The sequence below is a fragment of the Thermobia domestica genome, chromosome 17, assembly GCF_964235325.1.
Source record: "Thermobia domestica chromosome 17, izTheDome1.hap1.1, whole genome shotgun sequence".
NCBI lineage: Eukaryota > Metazoa > Arthropoda > Insecta > Zygentoma > Lepismatidae > Thermobia > Thermobia domestica.
Genome location: NC_137470.1, coordinates 138,273,296 through 138,292,703, shown reverse-complemented (window position 1 = coordinate 138,292,703; position 19,408 = coordinate 138,273,296). Strand labels below are relative to the sequence as shown.

Sequence of the window (19,408 nt, the reverse complement as noted above, 5' to 3'; positions counted from 1 at the left end):
CTATTACCAAATTTGTTTAGTACAACCATGTGTTCGGTTACTGACTCAATTAAGGTTATAAGGTATGGATGGGTATCCCCTTTCAATTTGGTAGGACCCTTCGGGTGTAGTACAGTCACGTGATCAATGATTTGGTTTTGATGCGCGACGAGGTCCCTGGTCAATGTTCTTTAGGAATTAGGTGGAAACTTTGTCCAGGGTTCTCGTCTTATATCGCACAGTTCTTTAGGAGAATCTGATAACGTTGTATATGGAATGGACAATAAAAACACATAAATAAGCATAAATTGTATTTTATTCATTTTTCTGGTTTCTTCTTTTTCTTTCTTATTGACAATGTTTGTATATTGAACTGGGTTTCTTCATTAGACTGCCTCCTCTTCTTGATTGTAATGATTTGTTTCCATGTTTTGCAGCATAGCACCCGTTTGCAAAGCTTCGTATTGTGAATTCTGTAAAAAAAGAACGAGGAAAAAGATGATTAGTATAGAAATAGATGATGATAAAACAAATACACTTACAATGATAAATATGATAAAATTACCTGGAAGGTATATTGCAACAGTCTACGATCATTAACCGTGGGTACTGTTGTGAACAAATATTGAATTTCACGCAGAGATTTTCCTTGGGCTTTACAGCACAAATAAAAATAAGCATAATAGCCACATACGGATGAACCAAGACTTTGCATTTGGCTATTATTATATTTATAGTATATACAATGAAGTTTTAAGAATGCAACATGTTGTGGTACATAAGGAGGAAGGCCATAGCTGTCAAAATATTCTCCAACACCGCGATGATCAATATAAATTGCAATCCAATGACTTCCTAGTTTTGTAGATGGATCTGTATTTACAATCATTGCCAGAGGAAGAGAAATCCGTGAGGGCAACTCATCGCTTGCAAATACCCCGGTAAAATGATTTCTGAATAATGGACTACCGTTTAAAGCACTAGCTAATTGTAATGTATTCAACATCGTGAATGAAAATGATACATAACGTATACGTACCTTGTAATTTAAAAGTCCAGGATAATGTTGCGCTGGTGGTCTATCTCTAGGAGTGAGGAAAACTCTCCATACACAATACAGTTTGCAGGTGCTGCTAATTTCTCTTGGAAATGAACTTCCAATCGGATGGCTCCATGTCGTTGTAAATTCCAATAGTGACAATCTCCAGCAGAAGAATCGGGAGTTAGGTCAAATACAAACAGTGTATATCCATTCTTGTAGTCGGCTCTTGAAATTGTATTTCCAGTATTGGTAAAATGTATGCCAGAGCCTGAGAACAATGTGTGGTACGATGAAATGTAGAGATTTTCTTCAAAGTTGGGTTGCAACGGTTTTGAAGGTACAGCTTTTCCATCCACGTACAATGTAAAGAAATTAATGTTTAGATGTTGAAATTCAAATGGATTGGTGGTAATAGTTCCACTGGATGCTTCATTCGATGTAAATCCTACAATAATACGATTTGGCAATGTTCCCATAAACAGGTTATCAATAGTTTTGGATTGTATATCCTTCGGGATGGTAAATGATTTCATTTGAACCCTTGTCAGAGGATACTTTGCCGGTGTAGATTGTAAAATTTTATTGTGTGCCAATTTGACACTAGGGCTGATGCTGACTTTTTTCACCTGCAACGATGCATCTAGAATATTGATTTTTGCATTGACACCACTTTCACCGGCCATGAGACAAAAGTTTGGCTTTGCAGGAATAAGTTTCACACGTAATTCCACTCCATGAATTAAAAATTTATCTTGATTAAAAATGTCACAATGAAGATGTCCAATCATATCGAATTTCATACTTTGTTTTGTCAGTTCATAGCGTTGTTGAAATCCTTTGTTCTCACTTGTGGTTGCGTTCATATGACCAGCCGTATCTTGAAACCACATTGCTGTTTGTAAATGTGTATTTTTAGCTCCATCACTATAATTGAGTAGTTTTTCCATGTACGAACGATATGGATGATTATGTGACGGAAATGAAATCAGTTTATTGTTCAAGTAGATTTGTACTTCACTAAACATAGCATTTAGAAAATCATTGACAGGTGCAATTGCTTTATCCGTATTGATGAAGGAGGAACCATCTGGTTTCACAATTTGTGCTTGGATGTATAATAAGGTTTGTGGCAAATCAATATATTCATCACTGCTACCACTCACTACAAATTCTATTGGTGAATTTTCAGCTATTGAACTAATTGGTTTGTAGCCTATAATACGATTGTCCAGAACACTGGTTTGCGTGGGCAACGTTGAAAAAATGTCCAATTCACTTTTTACACATTCACAGGATTGATGATGTAAGAAAGCCATCGTTGAATTAATCAAAAATATCTGGTGACGATGTCAATGATTTCTTCTTCTTCTTATGTGATAATTTACGTCTCTTTGTAGGATTGATGGTGTTGTTGATCGTTGGAAGGTCAACCTCAAACTGAGAGCAGTCATCCCATTTTCGTTTATGATATCCACTTCCCAGCATAGTTTTCAACTTGTTTTTAGCTTTTTCTTGTAAATTTGATTTTGCCTCTTGCATACGTTGATGAAACGATTCTTCCAGCGGTTGATTCGAGATCACAACATCATTAATCATATTGGCACCTGATTTTAATAATTCTTTTCCCACAGTTTTAGCGCCTTGCTTCACAAGTGGTAACACTGAACGAAATAAGCCACCAAGGAAACTTCCAATGCCATGTCCTGCTTGATAGGGACTTCCCACATAGACGTTGCCGATACCAGACAACGCTTGTTTTTGGTAGTATTGCAAATACGGATCAGTCATGACGACGACGACGGAAATGTAGTTTTGTACACACCGTTCCAAAGGTGAATGGCATCCGATGACCTGTGCTATCCCTTATATCGATTTGTATTTGCTCAAAATTCATTTTTTCCACCGGAACATAATGTGCAGGATTAAAGATTTGTACTGCATGACTTCCAAAAGTATGATTCACAGGATCCATGTTGACAATTCGTAGCAAGGGTACCATTGTATCTCCAACAATGACAGATTCAATAATGTCACAATAGACGTACATTTGTGATGGTAAGCCTAATCGTACATCTGGTGTATATTGTCCGTTTTCCATATCTTTTAAATCACTTTTCGGGTCAAATCCAAGCATTAAACTAACACTTGGTGACAATTGTACAGAAGTATGGATTTCCTTTTTGGGATGTCTTATGAGGCATATATTATTAGTTGCGTCATGAGATATAAATAAATTGGTTTCTTTATGATGTATATTAATTGCATGAATAAGATCCCGTATATTGTTATAATAGCGTACAGGGATCGTTACAACCTTCCACGGTTCCTGATCATTACTACTTGATGATTTGTAATATATTTTATTGTTTTTACTGTTAATGTTCAGCAAAGAATGTGGATAATGAATCTCTACAATTGCCACATCCCATTTCTGGCGAAACTCTACACGTCGTTGTAATTTCGTAATATATGAAGTCAATGTATTTTCTGGAAAATAATCCATGGAACTATTACTGGGAAGTGTAACGTAAAAATCTTGATCAGGTTCCATTCTTCTTCTTCTTCTTCAATGAAGTTGCAGGGATCCACGAATTGAATGAGGAAGGATATCCTTTCCACTGGACGAGATACTCCTTTCTGCGACCTTTTGTTCTTGTACGTAATATTTTATCGATGAGGAACGTCGAAGGGAGCGGTACTGGTTGTAATTCTTCTCTGTAGAAAACACCATCGATAAGTTGATGATTTAAATCCTCTAGTCGATACACTGGTGGGTTTCTTGGTACAATGGCTTTTACTCTGAATATTTCCCAAGTCCAGTTCTCGAGGTAACCCTTGTCAAAGATACGTTTTGTTTTACTTATACGAACAGTATCACCAACAGATAAATCCGTATCTTGTTTTGAACGTTGTAGCTTTTTGTCGTATAAGTTATGCCACACCTCCAGTAAATTGTCCTGAGAAACGTTTGCAGGTGCCATTTTAATACTGGAATGCCGACTTTCATTGTATGCTTTTACAAGTAAAGGCAATACTTTGATGTAATTGTATGTTTGATATTTGGTAAAGTATTTCCACATACGATGTTTCAATGTCTGATTAAATCTTTCTGCGATGCTGGCTTTAATATCTGGATCCTTTGTTGTAACATGTTGCACGTTGTGTTTCCTGAAAAACTTTTGTACTGTCTTGTTGGTAAATTCAGTTCCTTGATCACTACGTAGCACAATTGGTTTCCTGTCCTGGAAAATCATTTCAAATGCATTCACTATATCCTCGGCACTTTTTGATTTTAGTGGTACAGCCCATCCGTACCGACTAAACACATCAATCACTGTAAGAATATAGCGGTAATTGTCATTATAGTTTTGAAGTGATTGTAAATCATTTAAATCACATTCCCATTGATCATCAATATTGTTGACAAGATAAAAATCTCTACGGAAACGACGACGTACAGGACGATGTAACGTGTAGGTAGCTTGTTTGTTTAACCAAAGTTTTATTTTGGCTAGAGGTATAGATTTTCCTGTGGCTTGCCATAATTTCTTTGCAGTAGAAAATGATGCAGGATGTGCTGGATTGTAATAAATGGATTTCAACTTTTTGTTCATGGTTTGTACGTTGACCATTGTGGAATGATACGTTTTCTTTTTGGTCGGACTTCTAAAACATCATCATCATCATCTTCTTCTTCTTCTTCTTCTCCGGAAGAAAATAATTCAGGTGCCGGTTTTGGTGGTGCAGATCCTTCAGATGCTGTTGTACTATTATGCTTGACAATATAGTTTAATCTCCGTGGATTACCAATCAATTCTTGAGGTGTGTTTGACGATGCAAGGTAGTTGCAAAACAATTCCCAGCCTTGAGGATTAGAATGTTTCCTCGGTCGAGTCACATCGCACATTAAATCTACAATATTGGATCCATGTAGTTTATTATCGTTGATGTACACTGTTCCTTTATGATCCCACGTAATTGCGTCATCTTGTTTTAAACGACGGAATAGTAGTTCGGCTTTCTTACGATACATTTGTGGTATTGCGGCTAAAATTTCTTGTTTCGTGCTATCGTCAACATTCGGGACGTCACCATCAGGTTTCATTGATGTAATTGTAAGTGGTATTGGTTCTTCTTGTTTACGTATCACATAAAGATATTTCTGTAATATTCTATTGTACTGATTCCATTTTTCTTCATCACTTGGATACGATGTATTCAATATGGATTGCATTTCACGATCGAGATTAGATTCTCGATTTTCACTTGCACGGGATGATGATGCATGCATTCGTTGAAGCATTTCTGGTGGTACTAAAACCATCTTCTTGCTATGTTCCATGATGTTTATTGTTTAAACAAAATACTGGATAACACACTTCCTACAATAGGTGCAAGTAATGCAGGTAAGAATCCTCCTTGTTGTACGGCTAAATGTTTCTTCTTTTTATCCAATGATTTTGTATTGTCTACAAGATAGCGGAGCGTGTTCTTGTAACGCTTTAATCTTGACTTCTGCGCACTTGTCAGTGGAACATTGCCTTTTAAGACATTATAACAACATTCACAAATACTATGAATTAATGAAGCGTCTGCATTGGCAATAATAGCTTTACGCAATCTTGGTTTAGCTTTGTGCAGAGCACGTAGCAGATCAGCGTGTTTCACTGTAGGAGACATCGTGACAGACTAAGTCATTCTTTTCACATGCACAATAATTTAAACATGTTTTGTTGGTACGTAAACATAATGATGCAAATCGTCGGGAAAAATATTTGTACGAAATCGCATTTCATCGGGTGTATCTTGTTTAAGATCCATCAGTAAATAACCATGTGGATTTCTTGTTGCGTCTGCATAACTTTCTTGTAGAAACAGTGGATGCTCAGGCATGATTTGATAACTCATATGCTTGATTTGTGACTTGTCACGTGGATTTTTAAACAACACCAAATACGAACAATTTAAACTCATATTTCTATTTGCTTTACTTTGATGAAATACATTTTGTGTTATAAAAATCACACTAATATTTCGATGATGTGATCCTTTTGTGAACATATCAACAATATCACTATTCACTTCTCGCATATGGTCATCAATAATAATCAAATGTGGTCCATCTTGAGGCTGAAAATCTTTCATTCGTGGAAGTCCTTCGTGAAATTCTACTGGAACTGGCATTGTTGCATACACGTCTTGCCATTCTGCATAATACCAGTATATCTTACGAAATTTTGCATTGATCATGGTTGGGAGATGTGACAGTAATCGCTTCACAAAATACGTTTTTCCACACCCACTAGGCCCTGCGAGAATACAGGTAAATGGATGTTTCCACTGTGTATCCATGATGAACACTAACACCTTGTTTCAAAAATGATGCGTATTTAAAGCGAGTACAAATTTTCTTTTTGTTTTAGATTGTAAACTCTTGCACTCACTGGTGTGAAAAGGAAAGAAACAGTTCATCTGTTTATCGAATAGTTGAAAACCGTTTATTTGTTAATCGAATAGTTGAAAACCGTTTATTTGTTAATCGAATAGTTAAAAACCGGATAAAGTTTAACGGTTAACCGTGAAAGCTGATCACTGTTTGATTTAAATTCTATTTGAAAATTTTTCGTTTGAAATTTGTTTTGTAATTTTTGTTTCAAAAATTTTGTTTAAATTTTTTTTTGTTTCAAAATTTTTGTTTCAAATTTTGTTTAAAAATTTTTTCGTTTGAAATTTTTTTTGTTGAAAATTTTTGTTTTGAAATTTTTGTTTTCAAAATTTTGTTTGAAATTGTTTTTCGTTTGAAAATTTTTAATTTTTTTTGTTGCAAAATTTTTTGTTTAAATTTTTTTTGTTCGAAATTTTTGTTTTGAAATTTTTCGTTTCCAATTTTTTTTTGTTTAATTTTTTTTGTTTCAAACTAAAAACTTTTTGTTTGAAATTTAAGTTTAAAAAATGTTCGAATTTTTTGTTTAAAATTTTTTGTTTGAACATTTTTGTTTCGAATTTTTTTCGTTTCAATTTTTGTTTTCTTTTTTTTAGTTTGAAAAGTTGAAAAAAAAAGTTTTAAATGCCAAGAATCTTTCCTAGAGAACATTGACCAGGGACCTCGTCGCGCATTAAAACCAAATCATCGATCACGTGACTGTACTACACCCGAAGGGTCCTACCAAATTGAAAGGGGATACCCATCCATACCTTATAACCTTAATTGAGTCAGTAACCGAACACGTGGTTGTACTAAACAAATTTGGTAATAGGACCACCGAAGCATATTGAGGTCCTGTACTATGCTTCAATTGGACAATTTCAGTGGACCCCCATTGCCAAAATTTAAGAAGGGTGCCCATGTCTTATGATAAGAAATGAACCCCTGTAATCATAGAATCTCATCAAAGGGGATAAAATGGACCAAAAAAACAAACACGTGGTACAACGTTTATATTTTGGCAATTTTTGTACCCCTAAAAGGGAACGATGTGGACCATCCAAATTTATCATGATACATATTGAGGTCCTGTACTATAATACCAAATGTTGAAATTGGGCAATTTCCAAAATTTAAGGGGTGGGCCAAGGTACCCCTCCCGGGGTGCACCAATGTACCCATGTCTTATAATAGATAATGGACCCCTATACATGACCATATAACCATATAAGGTAATAGGACCTCATCCAAGGGAATAAAATGAGCCAAAAAACCAAACATGTGGTTGTACTAAAATTTGGCAATTTTGTGCCCCTAAAAGGGAACGAGGTGGACCACCCAAATTTATCATAATACATGTTAGGGTCCAATACTATAATACCCAATGTTGAAATTGGGCAATTTCCAAAATTTAAGGGGTGGGCCATGGTACCCTTCCCAAATTTTTCAAGGGGTGCATTAATATACCCATGTCTTATGAAAGGTAATGGACCCCTATACATGACCATATAACCATATAAGGTAATAACATCTCATCAAAGGGGATAAATTGAGCCAAAAACCAAACACGTAGTACAACGTATTGCTTACGTTTATATTTTGGCAATTTGGTACCCCTAAAAGGAAACGAGGTGGGACCATCCAAATTTATCATAATACATATTATTGTCCTGTACTATAATACCAAATATTTAAATTGGGCAATTTCCAAAATTGAAGGGGTGGGCCAAGGTACCCCTCCCAAATTTCTCAAGGGGTGCATTAATATACCCATGTCTTATGAAAGGTAATGAACCCTTGTATACGCCCATATAACTATATAAGGTAATAACACCTCATCCAAGGGGATAAATTAGGTCAAAAACCCCCGAAATTTCAATTTTTGGCAATTTTTTACCCATGAAAGGGAACGACATAGACACCCAATACTGATAGAGGTACATACTATGGTCCTAGGCTACCATACCCAATTTTTAGATTTGGCAATTTCCAAAATTTAAGCAGGGTGGTCCTATGTACCCCTGCCAAAATTTAGGGGGTGGGCCAAGGTACCCCTGCCAAAATTTAGAGGGGGTGATCCTAGGTACCCCTAGGTCATTGACCCCGGGCCAAGGTCATTGACCTTTGACCTATGACGTCACAAAAATTTTTGCTGACTCGGCGCAATATACGCGGACCCCTACTACTGTGACTAATTGATCTAGAGCAGAGGGTACCCTTTTAGCCACGGTTTAGCTTGTGCGACACATTTCGGATTTCGTGTGTCATGTATTTCCATTTTTCAGACTACGCATGCGCACATGTCTTTTCCGTAGTTGCCACATTTATTTTTCTCACCTGATGCATTGAGTTATATTAGTTAATCATACCCAAATCAATTTTTAGTTGTACTTAAAGTAGACTCTGAATACTAAAAAGCACACCTTCCTTACTGAAGTGCTAGTATAACACTAACTAGTCGGTGACTAACTATTGATTAACGAATTCTCTCTGAATACCACCCACACACTCTAGTTTTATACTACCATACCAAAATTTTATTTTTGTCAATTTCCAAAATTTAAGGTGGGTGGTCCTAGGTACCCTGCCAAAATATAAGTTGGGAGTTAACGCACTCCTGCCAAAATTTAAAGGGGATGGTCCTAAGTACCCGTAGGTCCCTGACCCCTGGCCAGGGACCTTAAATTTTGATCCCAAGAAATTTTACTGACTCGACCAGCTTTCCGGGCATCCCTACTACTGAATGTCTTCCAGGTAAATATAGAAACAGCAATAGGATTGCAGCTCTAGAAGTTTTGTGATATGATTAGAGTAAATTTGATTATAATATTCGTGATAGATTTGGTTAGAGGTAATGATAGGTTTCGGTTCTCAGGTCATCCGTGTGCCTTAAATCTAATTTTTGTTGACAGGTTTTATGAACATTTCAGTGAATATTCTGAAAGGGCTTTCGTACAACTTTGAAAAAGTAAACGAGAATAAATAATGAAAGCTCTGAACTGAATTAGGGTTATTGTACAATTTCAACGTTATGTGCTCTAGATTTTTTGCGTGATAATGTGTTCTGAACATTATCAAAGCGTGTGATGCTCTTGAAAACAGTTCTAAGATATTTCAATGAGGGATGTGAAAATCGAACGATCCTTTTCTACAGTGGCTAAAATAAAAATAGTCTTGCACAATTTCATGAGGAACGAGAAGCTACATGCCTGGCAATGCTCTGTTAATCGACAAAATATGGAAAACGCATTCCGAATTTAACTAAGCATGTAGGGAAGTTTGTTACGACAAATAATAATAATAATAATAATAATAATAATAATAATAATAATAATAATAATAATAATAATAATAATAATAATAATAACGGATATACAAGAAACAAGAGGTAACCTTTGCTTAAGCCTAACCCCTACCATTATCTTAAAATATAGGTACTTCAGATGTGCCCTAGCCCTTTTAAACTTCACAAGCCGCCACTGCTTGTGTTTATATAATTTTTGCTGAAGAACTTGATGGTAATAAAGTAACATCAGTTTTCAGATTCTGCAGCGATATCCCCTATGGTACAGAACATATTTTACATCAAGCTAAAGAAAAGTAATTATTTTGTTAAAGTATACTAATATCACTTTCGATGAATAATGCACCACGAGTCTCACCCAATAATATCCATCTAGACAATTTTATTTTTAATAAATATCTGTATCAATAGTTAAAGGTCTATAGAGCGATATGTCTGTAAGATAACTTTACGCGCTGTAGTAGTTGTAAAGGGAACTAACTACACGTGACTTGTTACAAAGCATATTTTAATGCACGGATATGCTTATCATGATAACTTGCCTTTATCATACATATTTGAAGTTTGTTTACGTAATAAACACTAGCGCTTATGTTTGCAGTGACTACGCTTCGTGACGTATTTGGTTCATGTCACTTGCACTTCTTCATTACTAGTTCGCGATTAGTTGCAATTCATGGTTTTACGGATCAAAGATGCATTGTTTCGTGAATATTTTTTCTGTAGTGTTATTGGAAGTCCATTTTGGCTCTTAAGAAAATACTCGAAAAAATCTTTTCCCAATTCCTAATCTCGCTACAAATTGTCTTAAATGTGTTGACTCTTTTCTACGTGATTCGAGAACGACTCGTTATCGTTGTATTAAATTGATTCATATAATCTGCTTTGATGATTCGTTCACGCACATCCAGTGATGAGCAAAAATAAGTATCAGCTGTGTTCAGTGAATTCTTGAAAATACTCGATGCGTTTAGGTTGATGTCCCGATGATGTCGCTACTGAGCAGGGCGTGCGTATTGAAAGTAGTCGACAGGTGGGCTCAGAGCTGCGGCCGTCGTGAAGTTTTATTAAAAACGACAAATTGTTGTCAGGCTCTTGAACAACAGCGAGAATTAAGTAATATGAGCGAGAAACATTTAAAAAAGGGTGAGTATTCTTAAGACCAACTACACTTAAGATTATTTATTTTAGCATTACTAAAATGTTTGTCATCAACTAAAATCTTTGTTTACTTTTCATAAAATATATATTTATATTCTTAAATAACATTTATACATTATTTTAAGGAATTATATCTCTTTTGAATTAACGATTGTTCAGATTCTGTAAGAGGAAGGGCAAACGTAAACATCTATGTTGTAACTATTTGAACTGGTACTCGAAGTTATTTCTGGATATGACGAATTCTCCGAGTTCGTTGAACGATGAATGTGTCTGAAGAGGTAGTCACAAGAGAAAAGACATTAAATTTGTAAACCTTTGTTTGGCAGCATTCTTCGGATGTCTTACCTGCAGGAGTATGGTGTGTATAATGCAAACTATGTTTTTAATATGCCTAATTTATGACTTTTAGGGAAGAAGAAAAATATTAAGGCTGTAGCAACTAGACCCATGTTGTTATTGGAGATCACTTTCTCTGAGAAATCCCAAATAAATTAATAAAACATTATGATTTAGTAGAGGCGTCAACAGCGAGACTATTTTTACGCGTTACGAGGAACAATTATTTTTTAAAAATATGTTCAAAATCCTCTTAAATGACTACTATGCACTTTATATAGCCATTTTTAGTCTAAAATCTTAAAAGCATCTTGCAGATATTACGCAACTTCCGTACTTTTACCGAATGCATTCATGCAATGCTATTTAGTTCTGGACTTTCAGTTCAAGTGAATTTTTCTTCTAATATTTTGAATGTGATAGCAGTTTTAATTGCTAAGTTCACAAAAGTTTCTAAGCGCATCAGATAATTTTGACTTACAATAATGGTAATGCATGGCGGAGGTTTGTGAGATTTGGAACAACAACTTTAGGATTAAAAAAATAATGATAATAAGTAATTTTGCACCGAAGTAGACTAACAACTGCTAGTATCATTCGTGCTGAGAAATGGGAAAACGGAACCCCCGGAGTATGGTAGTGCAAGAGTATAATGTGGCTGACAAATTCCTTCATTCAAGCGAATGTGGTTACGTTCAGTTGCCATAAAGGATGTTTTACTTAACAGGTTGTTTGAAAATTTAATTTCTCACCCTATAGTACTCTTATTTAGTTAACTACATTATGTCTTTGTTACCCTCCGTGCAGATTAGCATTAGGAGGGCGTAACGATAGGTATAAATACAACGTATAGACGTATACCGTAAAAGCTGCGGTGCAAAAAAGCATCAACTACCCTATCCCAAGTCACCACTAAAACGATATAATAGCGTATAATCTAGTCAGCGAAGAGCTGTATCAGGTGAGGCCGCGTGCGGGTGCGTCCGTAGGGAACTGGTGCATCACAGCATCAGCGACTGTGCGTATGCGCGTGAATGAGGGTGTTGTAAAAAAAAAATGTAATGTTGAATTTAAACGGTTCACTGTGAACAATAACAGAACGATGTAATATCCGAAACTATTTTTCCTGTAAATTAATAATAATAATAATAATTATTATTATTATTTTGGTACTTCTGGCTCTCATCTGCAGATCAAGTCCTACCGTAATTTATTTCAAATTACACGTTTCTGGTGTAAGGTTTGTTATTTTAATAGTAGTTGCCCAACTTAATGTGAGGCCGCGGTCACTCAGTGGTAGAGCGTTCACCTGTGTTGCATGGGGTCCCTCGTTCGATCCCAGTTCGCGCCAAGTGAAGTTTGTGATGATCAAACATCGCGTGCGTGGGTTTTCTCGTGGTTCTCCCGTTTCCTCCCACTTTCTTCATTCCATCTTTTTATTCATTTCTCCTCATCACAGTCTCATTTAGCGTAGTCCGCATTACTGTGGGACGTAATACTTAAAGGTTTCATTTCCAACTTTAGCTGAACTCCACTGATAGCTCCGTCCCACGGTTATGTCGGCTAGGCTAAAGGAAACTGTGATGATGAGAAATGATGAAAATGGTGGAATAAAGAAAATGGGAGGAAACGAGAGAACCCCGAGAAAACCCACGCACAGTGTGTCCACCACAAAGCTCACTTGGCGTAAACTCATGAAATCTGTGCAGATTGGGCTAATGTAAAACATGAATGGTTGAGTTTCTCAGTGGCATCTTTCTGTTCGCACACCTGCGAACAACAGATATAAGGAACAGTGAGAAGCACTATTGCCTTTTGTATTTTTGTTCTGTTCTTTTTCTCGTTTTGGTTCATTGCCTTCCACAGCATAACAGTAAAATATTTTGCGAGAGTTTGTAATAAATTAAGGAGATCGCGTAGGCTATCAAATGTTCAGGTGTGCAACCTACAGGGTTGAATTTCACAGCATAAGAATAACTTTGCTTCAATGCGGCCAAGTTCCAACATAGACAGGTGAGCAACTTACAGAATAATAAGGGGAAATACAGGTTCCTCGAAGATGAGGTCAAGTTAACAGGTTTTGTTGTATTTTTAGGGGTTATCCCAAATTACTAGTACTGAATAAATTAAGATCAATCTCTTTCCCAAAATGCAGCGAGTAACTGGTTCACATAACTACTTGATTCTTTAGATGAGTTGACTATACTTCAGATGACTTATCCAACTATGTTTTCTTCCTTTTCTTTTCTTTCTTTTACTGTCTTGGCTTAGTCAATGATGCTACTTTTCTGTAATCTATGTAAGTTATGTAATGCTCCAGACAAGCATATATTCTACCATCAGGAGGCACAGAACATCTGACTTGCTGTTATTATTATTCGGAATTATCTTTTATTACGCTAGTACTATTGTTTTATGCTTTAGAAATCTTTGTTCTTATAAGGTCGTGTAAGTTTTGGTGGATAAATTGTAATGGACCACGTTTTTTAGCGTTCTGGAATTCAGGGATTGCAAGAATACTATAGTCTTTTGGTCTCGCAAATCCCAGCGGTCAAAGAATTCCATGTGTTTTGCTTCAAACAACTTGAAGTTGAGATCTGATATCTTTCTTGTATCCGCACTAAGTTTATCAACTGGTAATTGTAGTTTATGCGAGAATTTTGATGGGTTTCCTCGACTGTTGCTTGCAATTTATTTTTAGGAACATTATTATCAGATATGCTTTGTATGAGCTAGTTGATTTTTGTTAGTTTGCCGTGTAATGGATAATTGGACATTTTAATACTTCTCGTCTTACATTCTAAGAAGATTATATGCGTTTCGTTAGTTTTTGTCGTTCAGAAACAACAACTTGAACGTGCCACTGTGTGGACCCAGTGTGATCCCAGTTCGTGGCAAGTGGACTCTGTGGTGGACAGACACTGTGTATGTGTGTGGATTTTCTTTGAGATGTCCTGTTTCCTCCAATTTCTCCCATCATTTCGTTCATCATAATCACTGTATTCCCTAGCCTCGGAGCACAGTCGTGTGGGGAAAAAAAAAATAGGTCTTCTATATAATAAGGTACGGTTTTGTGGATATTATTAGTTTGTCATTAAAAAGAAATGCAACGGTGTTAAATGAATGTAATTGACCTCTGCAGGTATGTCACATGGCATAAATGCTGCTCTGGAAATTTTACATGTAACACTAATCGTGTAGAGAAAGAAAAAAACCGTCCTGCAAACACAACATTAAATTCGAAATTGAATTTTCTACTTTTCCTTTCGTTGGTAAACGTAGTCGAATATTCTTAATGAGTATTATGAAATACAAATAAAAAGGAAGAAAAATATTGTTCCCTGCCTAAACCTTAAGAACATTAATCATTGCGAAATTAAAATACCGCTAATTTTACAGTAAGAGATAATCGAAATGTGGAACAAGAGCATTCTAGACAATATTACTTTGCATGAGGTACCGTTATCACGAGTCACCTAGTAGATTTCCGTATGCAGCCATTTAGAAACGCGAAAATAAATGCCGATTTTCTCAATGGCTGGAAATCGAAAGCAGATAAGTGAGTCGTGATATCGGTATCTCGTAAAATAATATTGTCTAGGGCACTCTTGTTGCAGCTGTATTTTAATTTCGCCGTGATGGGGTCCTTCTAAATGTCTTTCCTCATTGACTTCGACTACCTCCTTTGTCCATTGATATGAAAGTGAAACTACTTTCTTTTTCTCTCCTCTGTTCTCTTGAACCTGATAGCATTAGTATTATTTTCTTGCATTTGAAACGCTATAACTTTTTTTCATTTATTTGTTTGTTAACGGATTTTTATCAAACTAGTGTATTTATAAAGAACAGCGTTTGAGGGTTTATTTGATATCTTATTGCAATTCATCATGAGCAACAATATCCTCATTGTATTTTCTTAAACAAAATTATGCATACACTGCCGCTTACAAAATGTTTTGTAGAACGTTGTTGACCATTTCGACTTATTATTGCTTGTGCCTCATCCAAATTGCTTTTTTGTACAGTAAACTCTCTTTAGCCCACAACAGTTCGGTAAATTTAGGCTGCGAGCCGACTATTTATGTGCGTGATATCTTCCAATCTAACAACCAAGGGAAGTCATTCATTCACCTACCTCGTTATCGTAACGTGAGGGCGCACCATAAGAAGAAATTGCGGATTGTTCCACTGTAAAATTACAGACCACATACGAATTCCCAGCATATCCTGAATATTTAGTTATTCATTGTGTTTCGCACAAAGGAAGGATCAACTGGATATGGCGTCATACCACACCATAGCGTTACTTTCTGACGCCCCTATGCTTTCTCAACACACATGTAGAGATTATCACGCGCCCATAAATGATTGTTGTGTTTGTTGGAGAGAGAGAAAAAAAAAAAACGTGAAACAGTGCCTCATCACTTCACAAAATGTTAAAACACTACTGAAAAATGGCGTATTTATGGAAAATATTAAAAATGTCTGTTTTCCCTCTCTTTTATAGCATTATAGCAGTAGCTTTTAGTAGTTGTAATTACAACAAGTTCTCGCAATTACATGATTTAAGCAGTGTTTCAAACTTCAGCAATGCTTTTCATATCTCCGGAACGGCTAGAGATATCAAAGTGCTGTAAACGGCAAAATGATTTGTTTGCCTCTGCGGTGTAAATGAATATATTTTTCTGCAAATGCAGTCCCGCTAAGTCTAAACGTTAATAATAGTAATAATATGGGACGGAATTTTTAGAAGTAAGCTGAACCTGGGTTTCTGTATTTAGAGAAACTATTCTATGTTTGTCTTGTGCTGACAAGAATTCTTGTAAAGATGACTGATCGCGGATTTTGAACTCGGGATCTTTGGATAGTAGAGCGAAAATTATTTTACTCAGTCGTCGTAAGTTCATATTAAACATACAATTGTAAATTATTTGTATTAGAGGGTGTTAAAAGAAGCTTATAGAAATATAATTGATGCAGAAGAAGCGTGTTTTGATTCCCATAGCAGCCATCTTTTAAAAGAATTTCCACGCATATGAAATTTGGTTTTATTTTTTTTACCCACTTTCCTGAAGCAGATTCTACAGTAACAAAGACGTTGCAGAATGGAATATTGCGAATCCTAGGTATTATGATCATTAAGCTGACTGGACCAGTTTTATTGCGTTGTTCATATTCTTTCTTGAATCCTACCTTATCAGTGACTGAAAATTATATAGCTTGTTCTCATGGACTCGTAACTTCAAACTCACAGACAAGAAAAATATTGTTTTAAAAAATTACATAAAAGTATGGATTTTTTAAAGCTAAAGTCACTCTTACATGTAAGTTCGATTATTCTTTTACTACGTCTTTCTAACATTCGATTGAAAGATTCTCTTGAAAACAAACGAATGAGTACTCATTACGTTGTACGCGTAAAGTTTTTCACAAACTTTTGTTGTTTTTGCTGCTGTTTGTTTCTTACAAGCTGAGAATTTTCAAATCAAATCTTGTGTTCTGGTAACCAAGTTGATAACGTGTACATTTTCCTGGGTTATACTTCTGAATCCTTATTTCTTCTTGATCTTTTAAGAGAACTAAAAATCTCTCATTATTTTTTCTTTGTATTTTTTCATGACATAACACATTTTAAATTGCTATTATACTTTATTGTAGATAAGCTGATAGAAAATAAAAATAAAAAATCCTGCATATCACGCACACGTTCTGATAAATGTGAATTTCGGTGTTTCTCTTTTCCATCAACCTTCGCACACGGAGGTATAGAGTATATGTAAATATATGTAAAGAATTAGCTATAACTTTAGTAATAGCTCTATATACGAGGGATGATCGAAAAAACAGGTTACGAAGCATAAAACTTTTGTTATTTATTGTAACTTAAAAATTTATTTGTAGATTTATAACATGTTTGTCTTGGAACAGGTTTCAAGACTTCGGGTTCTGATCATGTATACCCGAGAAGCGGACATTTAGAAATGATGACTTGTCTGAAAGATTGGTCAAGAGTAGAAGTGAAGTCAGTAGTACGGTTCCTGTGGGTACGGTTCCTGTGGGTACGATTCCTGTCAGTAGTACGGTTCCTGTGGGTACGGTTCCTGTCAGTAGTACGGTTCCTGTGGGTACGGTTCCTGTCAGTAGTACGGTTCCTGTGGGTACGGTTCCTGTCAGTAGTACGGTTCCTGTGGGTACGGTTCCTGTCAGTAGTACGGTTCCTGTCAAAAACACTATACCTGCTGACATTCATGACTAAAGTGTATAGGTGTGTGGGGAGGGCTTAAATTTCAATGAAACATGTAGGGAATTAGTGTTGTGCCTTCAAAGAAAGACGGACCAATATTGTTAATGACAACACTGAACATAGCGGTGGACCCAGTACTTCAACCACTAACGTTACGCTTGGAACGAGTTGAGCACTTCTTCTACAGCCCTGACCTAGCCCAATGACTTTTTGCTTTTTCCCTCCTTTAAAGCAAAAAAATGGCTTGCCACTATTATCTGTCATGTGATTATGTCAAAACTGCTGCCTCACGGTGACTACAAAAACGACGCGGATATCTATGCAAATGGTATAGAAAACTTTATCTGCGGTTGTGATAAGCGGTTGAACAAATACTGTGATTGCATCGAGTACTAGTGTTGAGTATGTTAATCTTTCAGCTATGTGTCACGCGTAAGCCAAAATAGGCGTTTTAACCTTTTTCTTTTCTTTCTTCGATCATCCCTTGTATTTTAAAACATTTTAGAAATTAAACCGTTATCGTTTTCTTGGTAGTGATGATGTGAAATTGTCTTGGAATTGCAAGGAGTGACAGAATTGGGTATTGAATAGATGCTTACTGTGTTCATGCAATGATTTCTTTTTAAAGTAAATGCAAACTGTCAGAGCCCTGACATGATAATGGTAGAATTTGAAATTATAAGAAAAGCAATACGTGTGTCGTACGGCCCTTTTATGAGCACATGTTCTTAAATTAAAAATAATAAATAAATAAAAATCTATAGGATTGGTTTGATCAAGTGACTCTTAAATAAAAGAGCCATGGAAATTAACTTCGTACTTCTGGAAATTCAGTTTTAAAAATATTACTAAAGAGAAACCTATAGTACATAAATAATGATTAGTACTTCTTTTGAAGGCAAAAATTAAAAATGGTAATTGTTGGTATCGGGGTTTGATAGCTAAAAGAAACAGTACAATACTTTCTCAACATTAGGTACAACAGAGTTCGGGTAGACATTTAAATTTCACACAATACTGTGTCTTAAAAATGTTTCCCTCGCTGTCAACATTTGCAACTTGTTTTCCCCTTCGACAGTGGAAAAGAGGTAGAGAGACCGGGAGTTGGTTTCGATTGCACAACAGCTTATGTGGAATTAATTCTTATGTAACGTTTTGAATCCAGTATAAACTACTGTCTATGCAATTTAGATGACTAATATGTCAGTGTTTCTAATAATGACTGAGGACACGCGTCACTTGAACACTCATGACATCACTACACACTTAGTTAGAATTGAGCATTCTTGCTACCGTTGCAGGCATTAACTGGTACGACCCCTCAAAATTGATTTTAATTATTCAAGGCTTCGTGATTTTCAACGAACTTAAAAAAGTTCGTTACTGAATTCTCTATGTCTGTGTACCTGTCTGTCTGTCTGTTATTTGCGATATTTTCAGTTTTGAACCCTATATTCGATAGAGCATCAAAAACTATCGGAGAAAGTGATGGAAGTTTTCGCGTCACTCTTACCGTTCCCGAGATATTGAAGAAAGAAAAAAAAAGACTATTTTCGGAGATTTTAAGGAGCCGGGAAGTGGGGAACCGTGAGTCATAGAGAGATCATATTAGTGTTCATTAATACCCAAGAAGATGGTGAACATTTTGGCACCAGATAGTAACCGGTGGCCACTTATCTACTGGCCAACTGGCCACCGTTTCCCAGATATTGGCCAAAAAAGTTAGACGTTCGGGAGATTTAAGGAACCATATCTCGGGAACTGTAAGTCATAAAGAGATATTCTTTTGCGAGAAACAGAACAAGGTACGGATAAAATGATCTACATCTAGGAACAATCACAGTTAGTTTTCAGGCTCCATCTCTCCATTCTTTTAAAGTTCGTTCTGGCAATGCTCTTGGACTATTCTCAACT

At 36.0% G+C, this 19,408-nt stretch overlaps 1 protein-coding gene across 2 annotated transcripts in view; it reads left to right on the top strand.

Annotated features, from left to right (window-relative positions):
- Positions 1-10,698: 10,698 nt before the first annotated feature.
- LOC145674368 (pyrimidodiazepine synthase-like) overlaps positions 10,699-19,408 on the top strand; it is a 61,816-nt gene continuing 53,106 nt past the window's right edge. Inside the window, exon 1 of one of the 2 annotated variants that reach the window (XM_081744335.1) lies at positions 10,699-10,896. In XM_081744335.1, coding sequence (XP_081600461.1) covers positions 10,737-10,896 — 160 coding nt within the window. In that variant the 5' untranslated portion in view covers positions 10,699-10,736. The remainder of the gene's footprint in view (positions 10,897-19,408) is intronic. The other variant, XM_081744336.1, reaches the window with a different exon arrangement.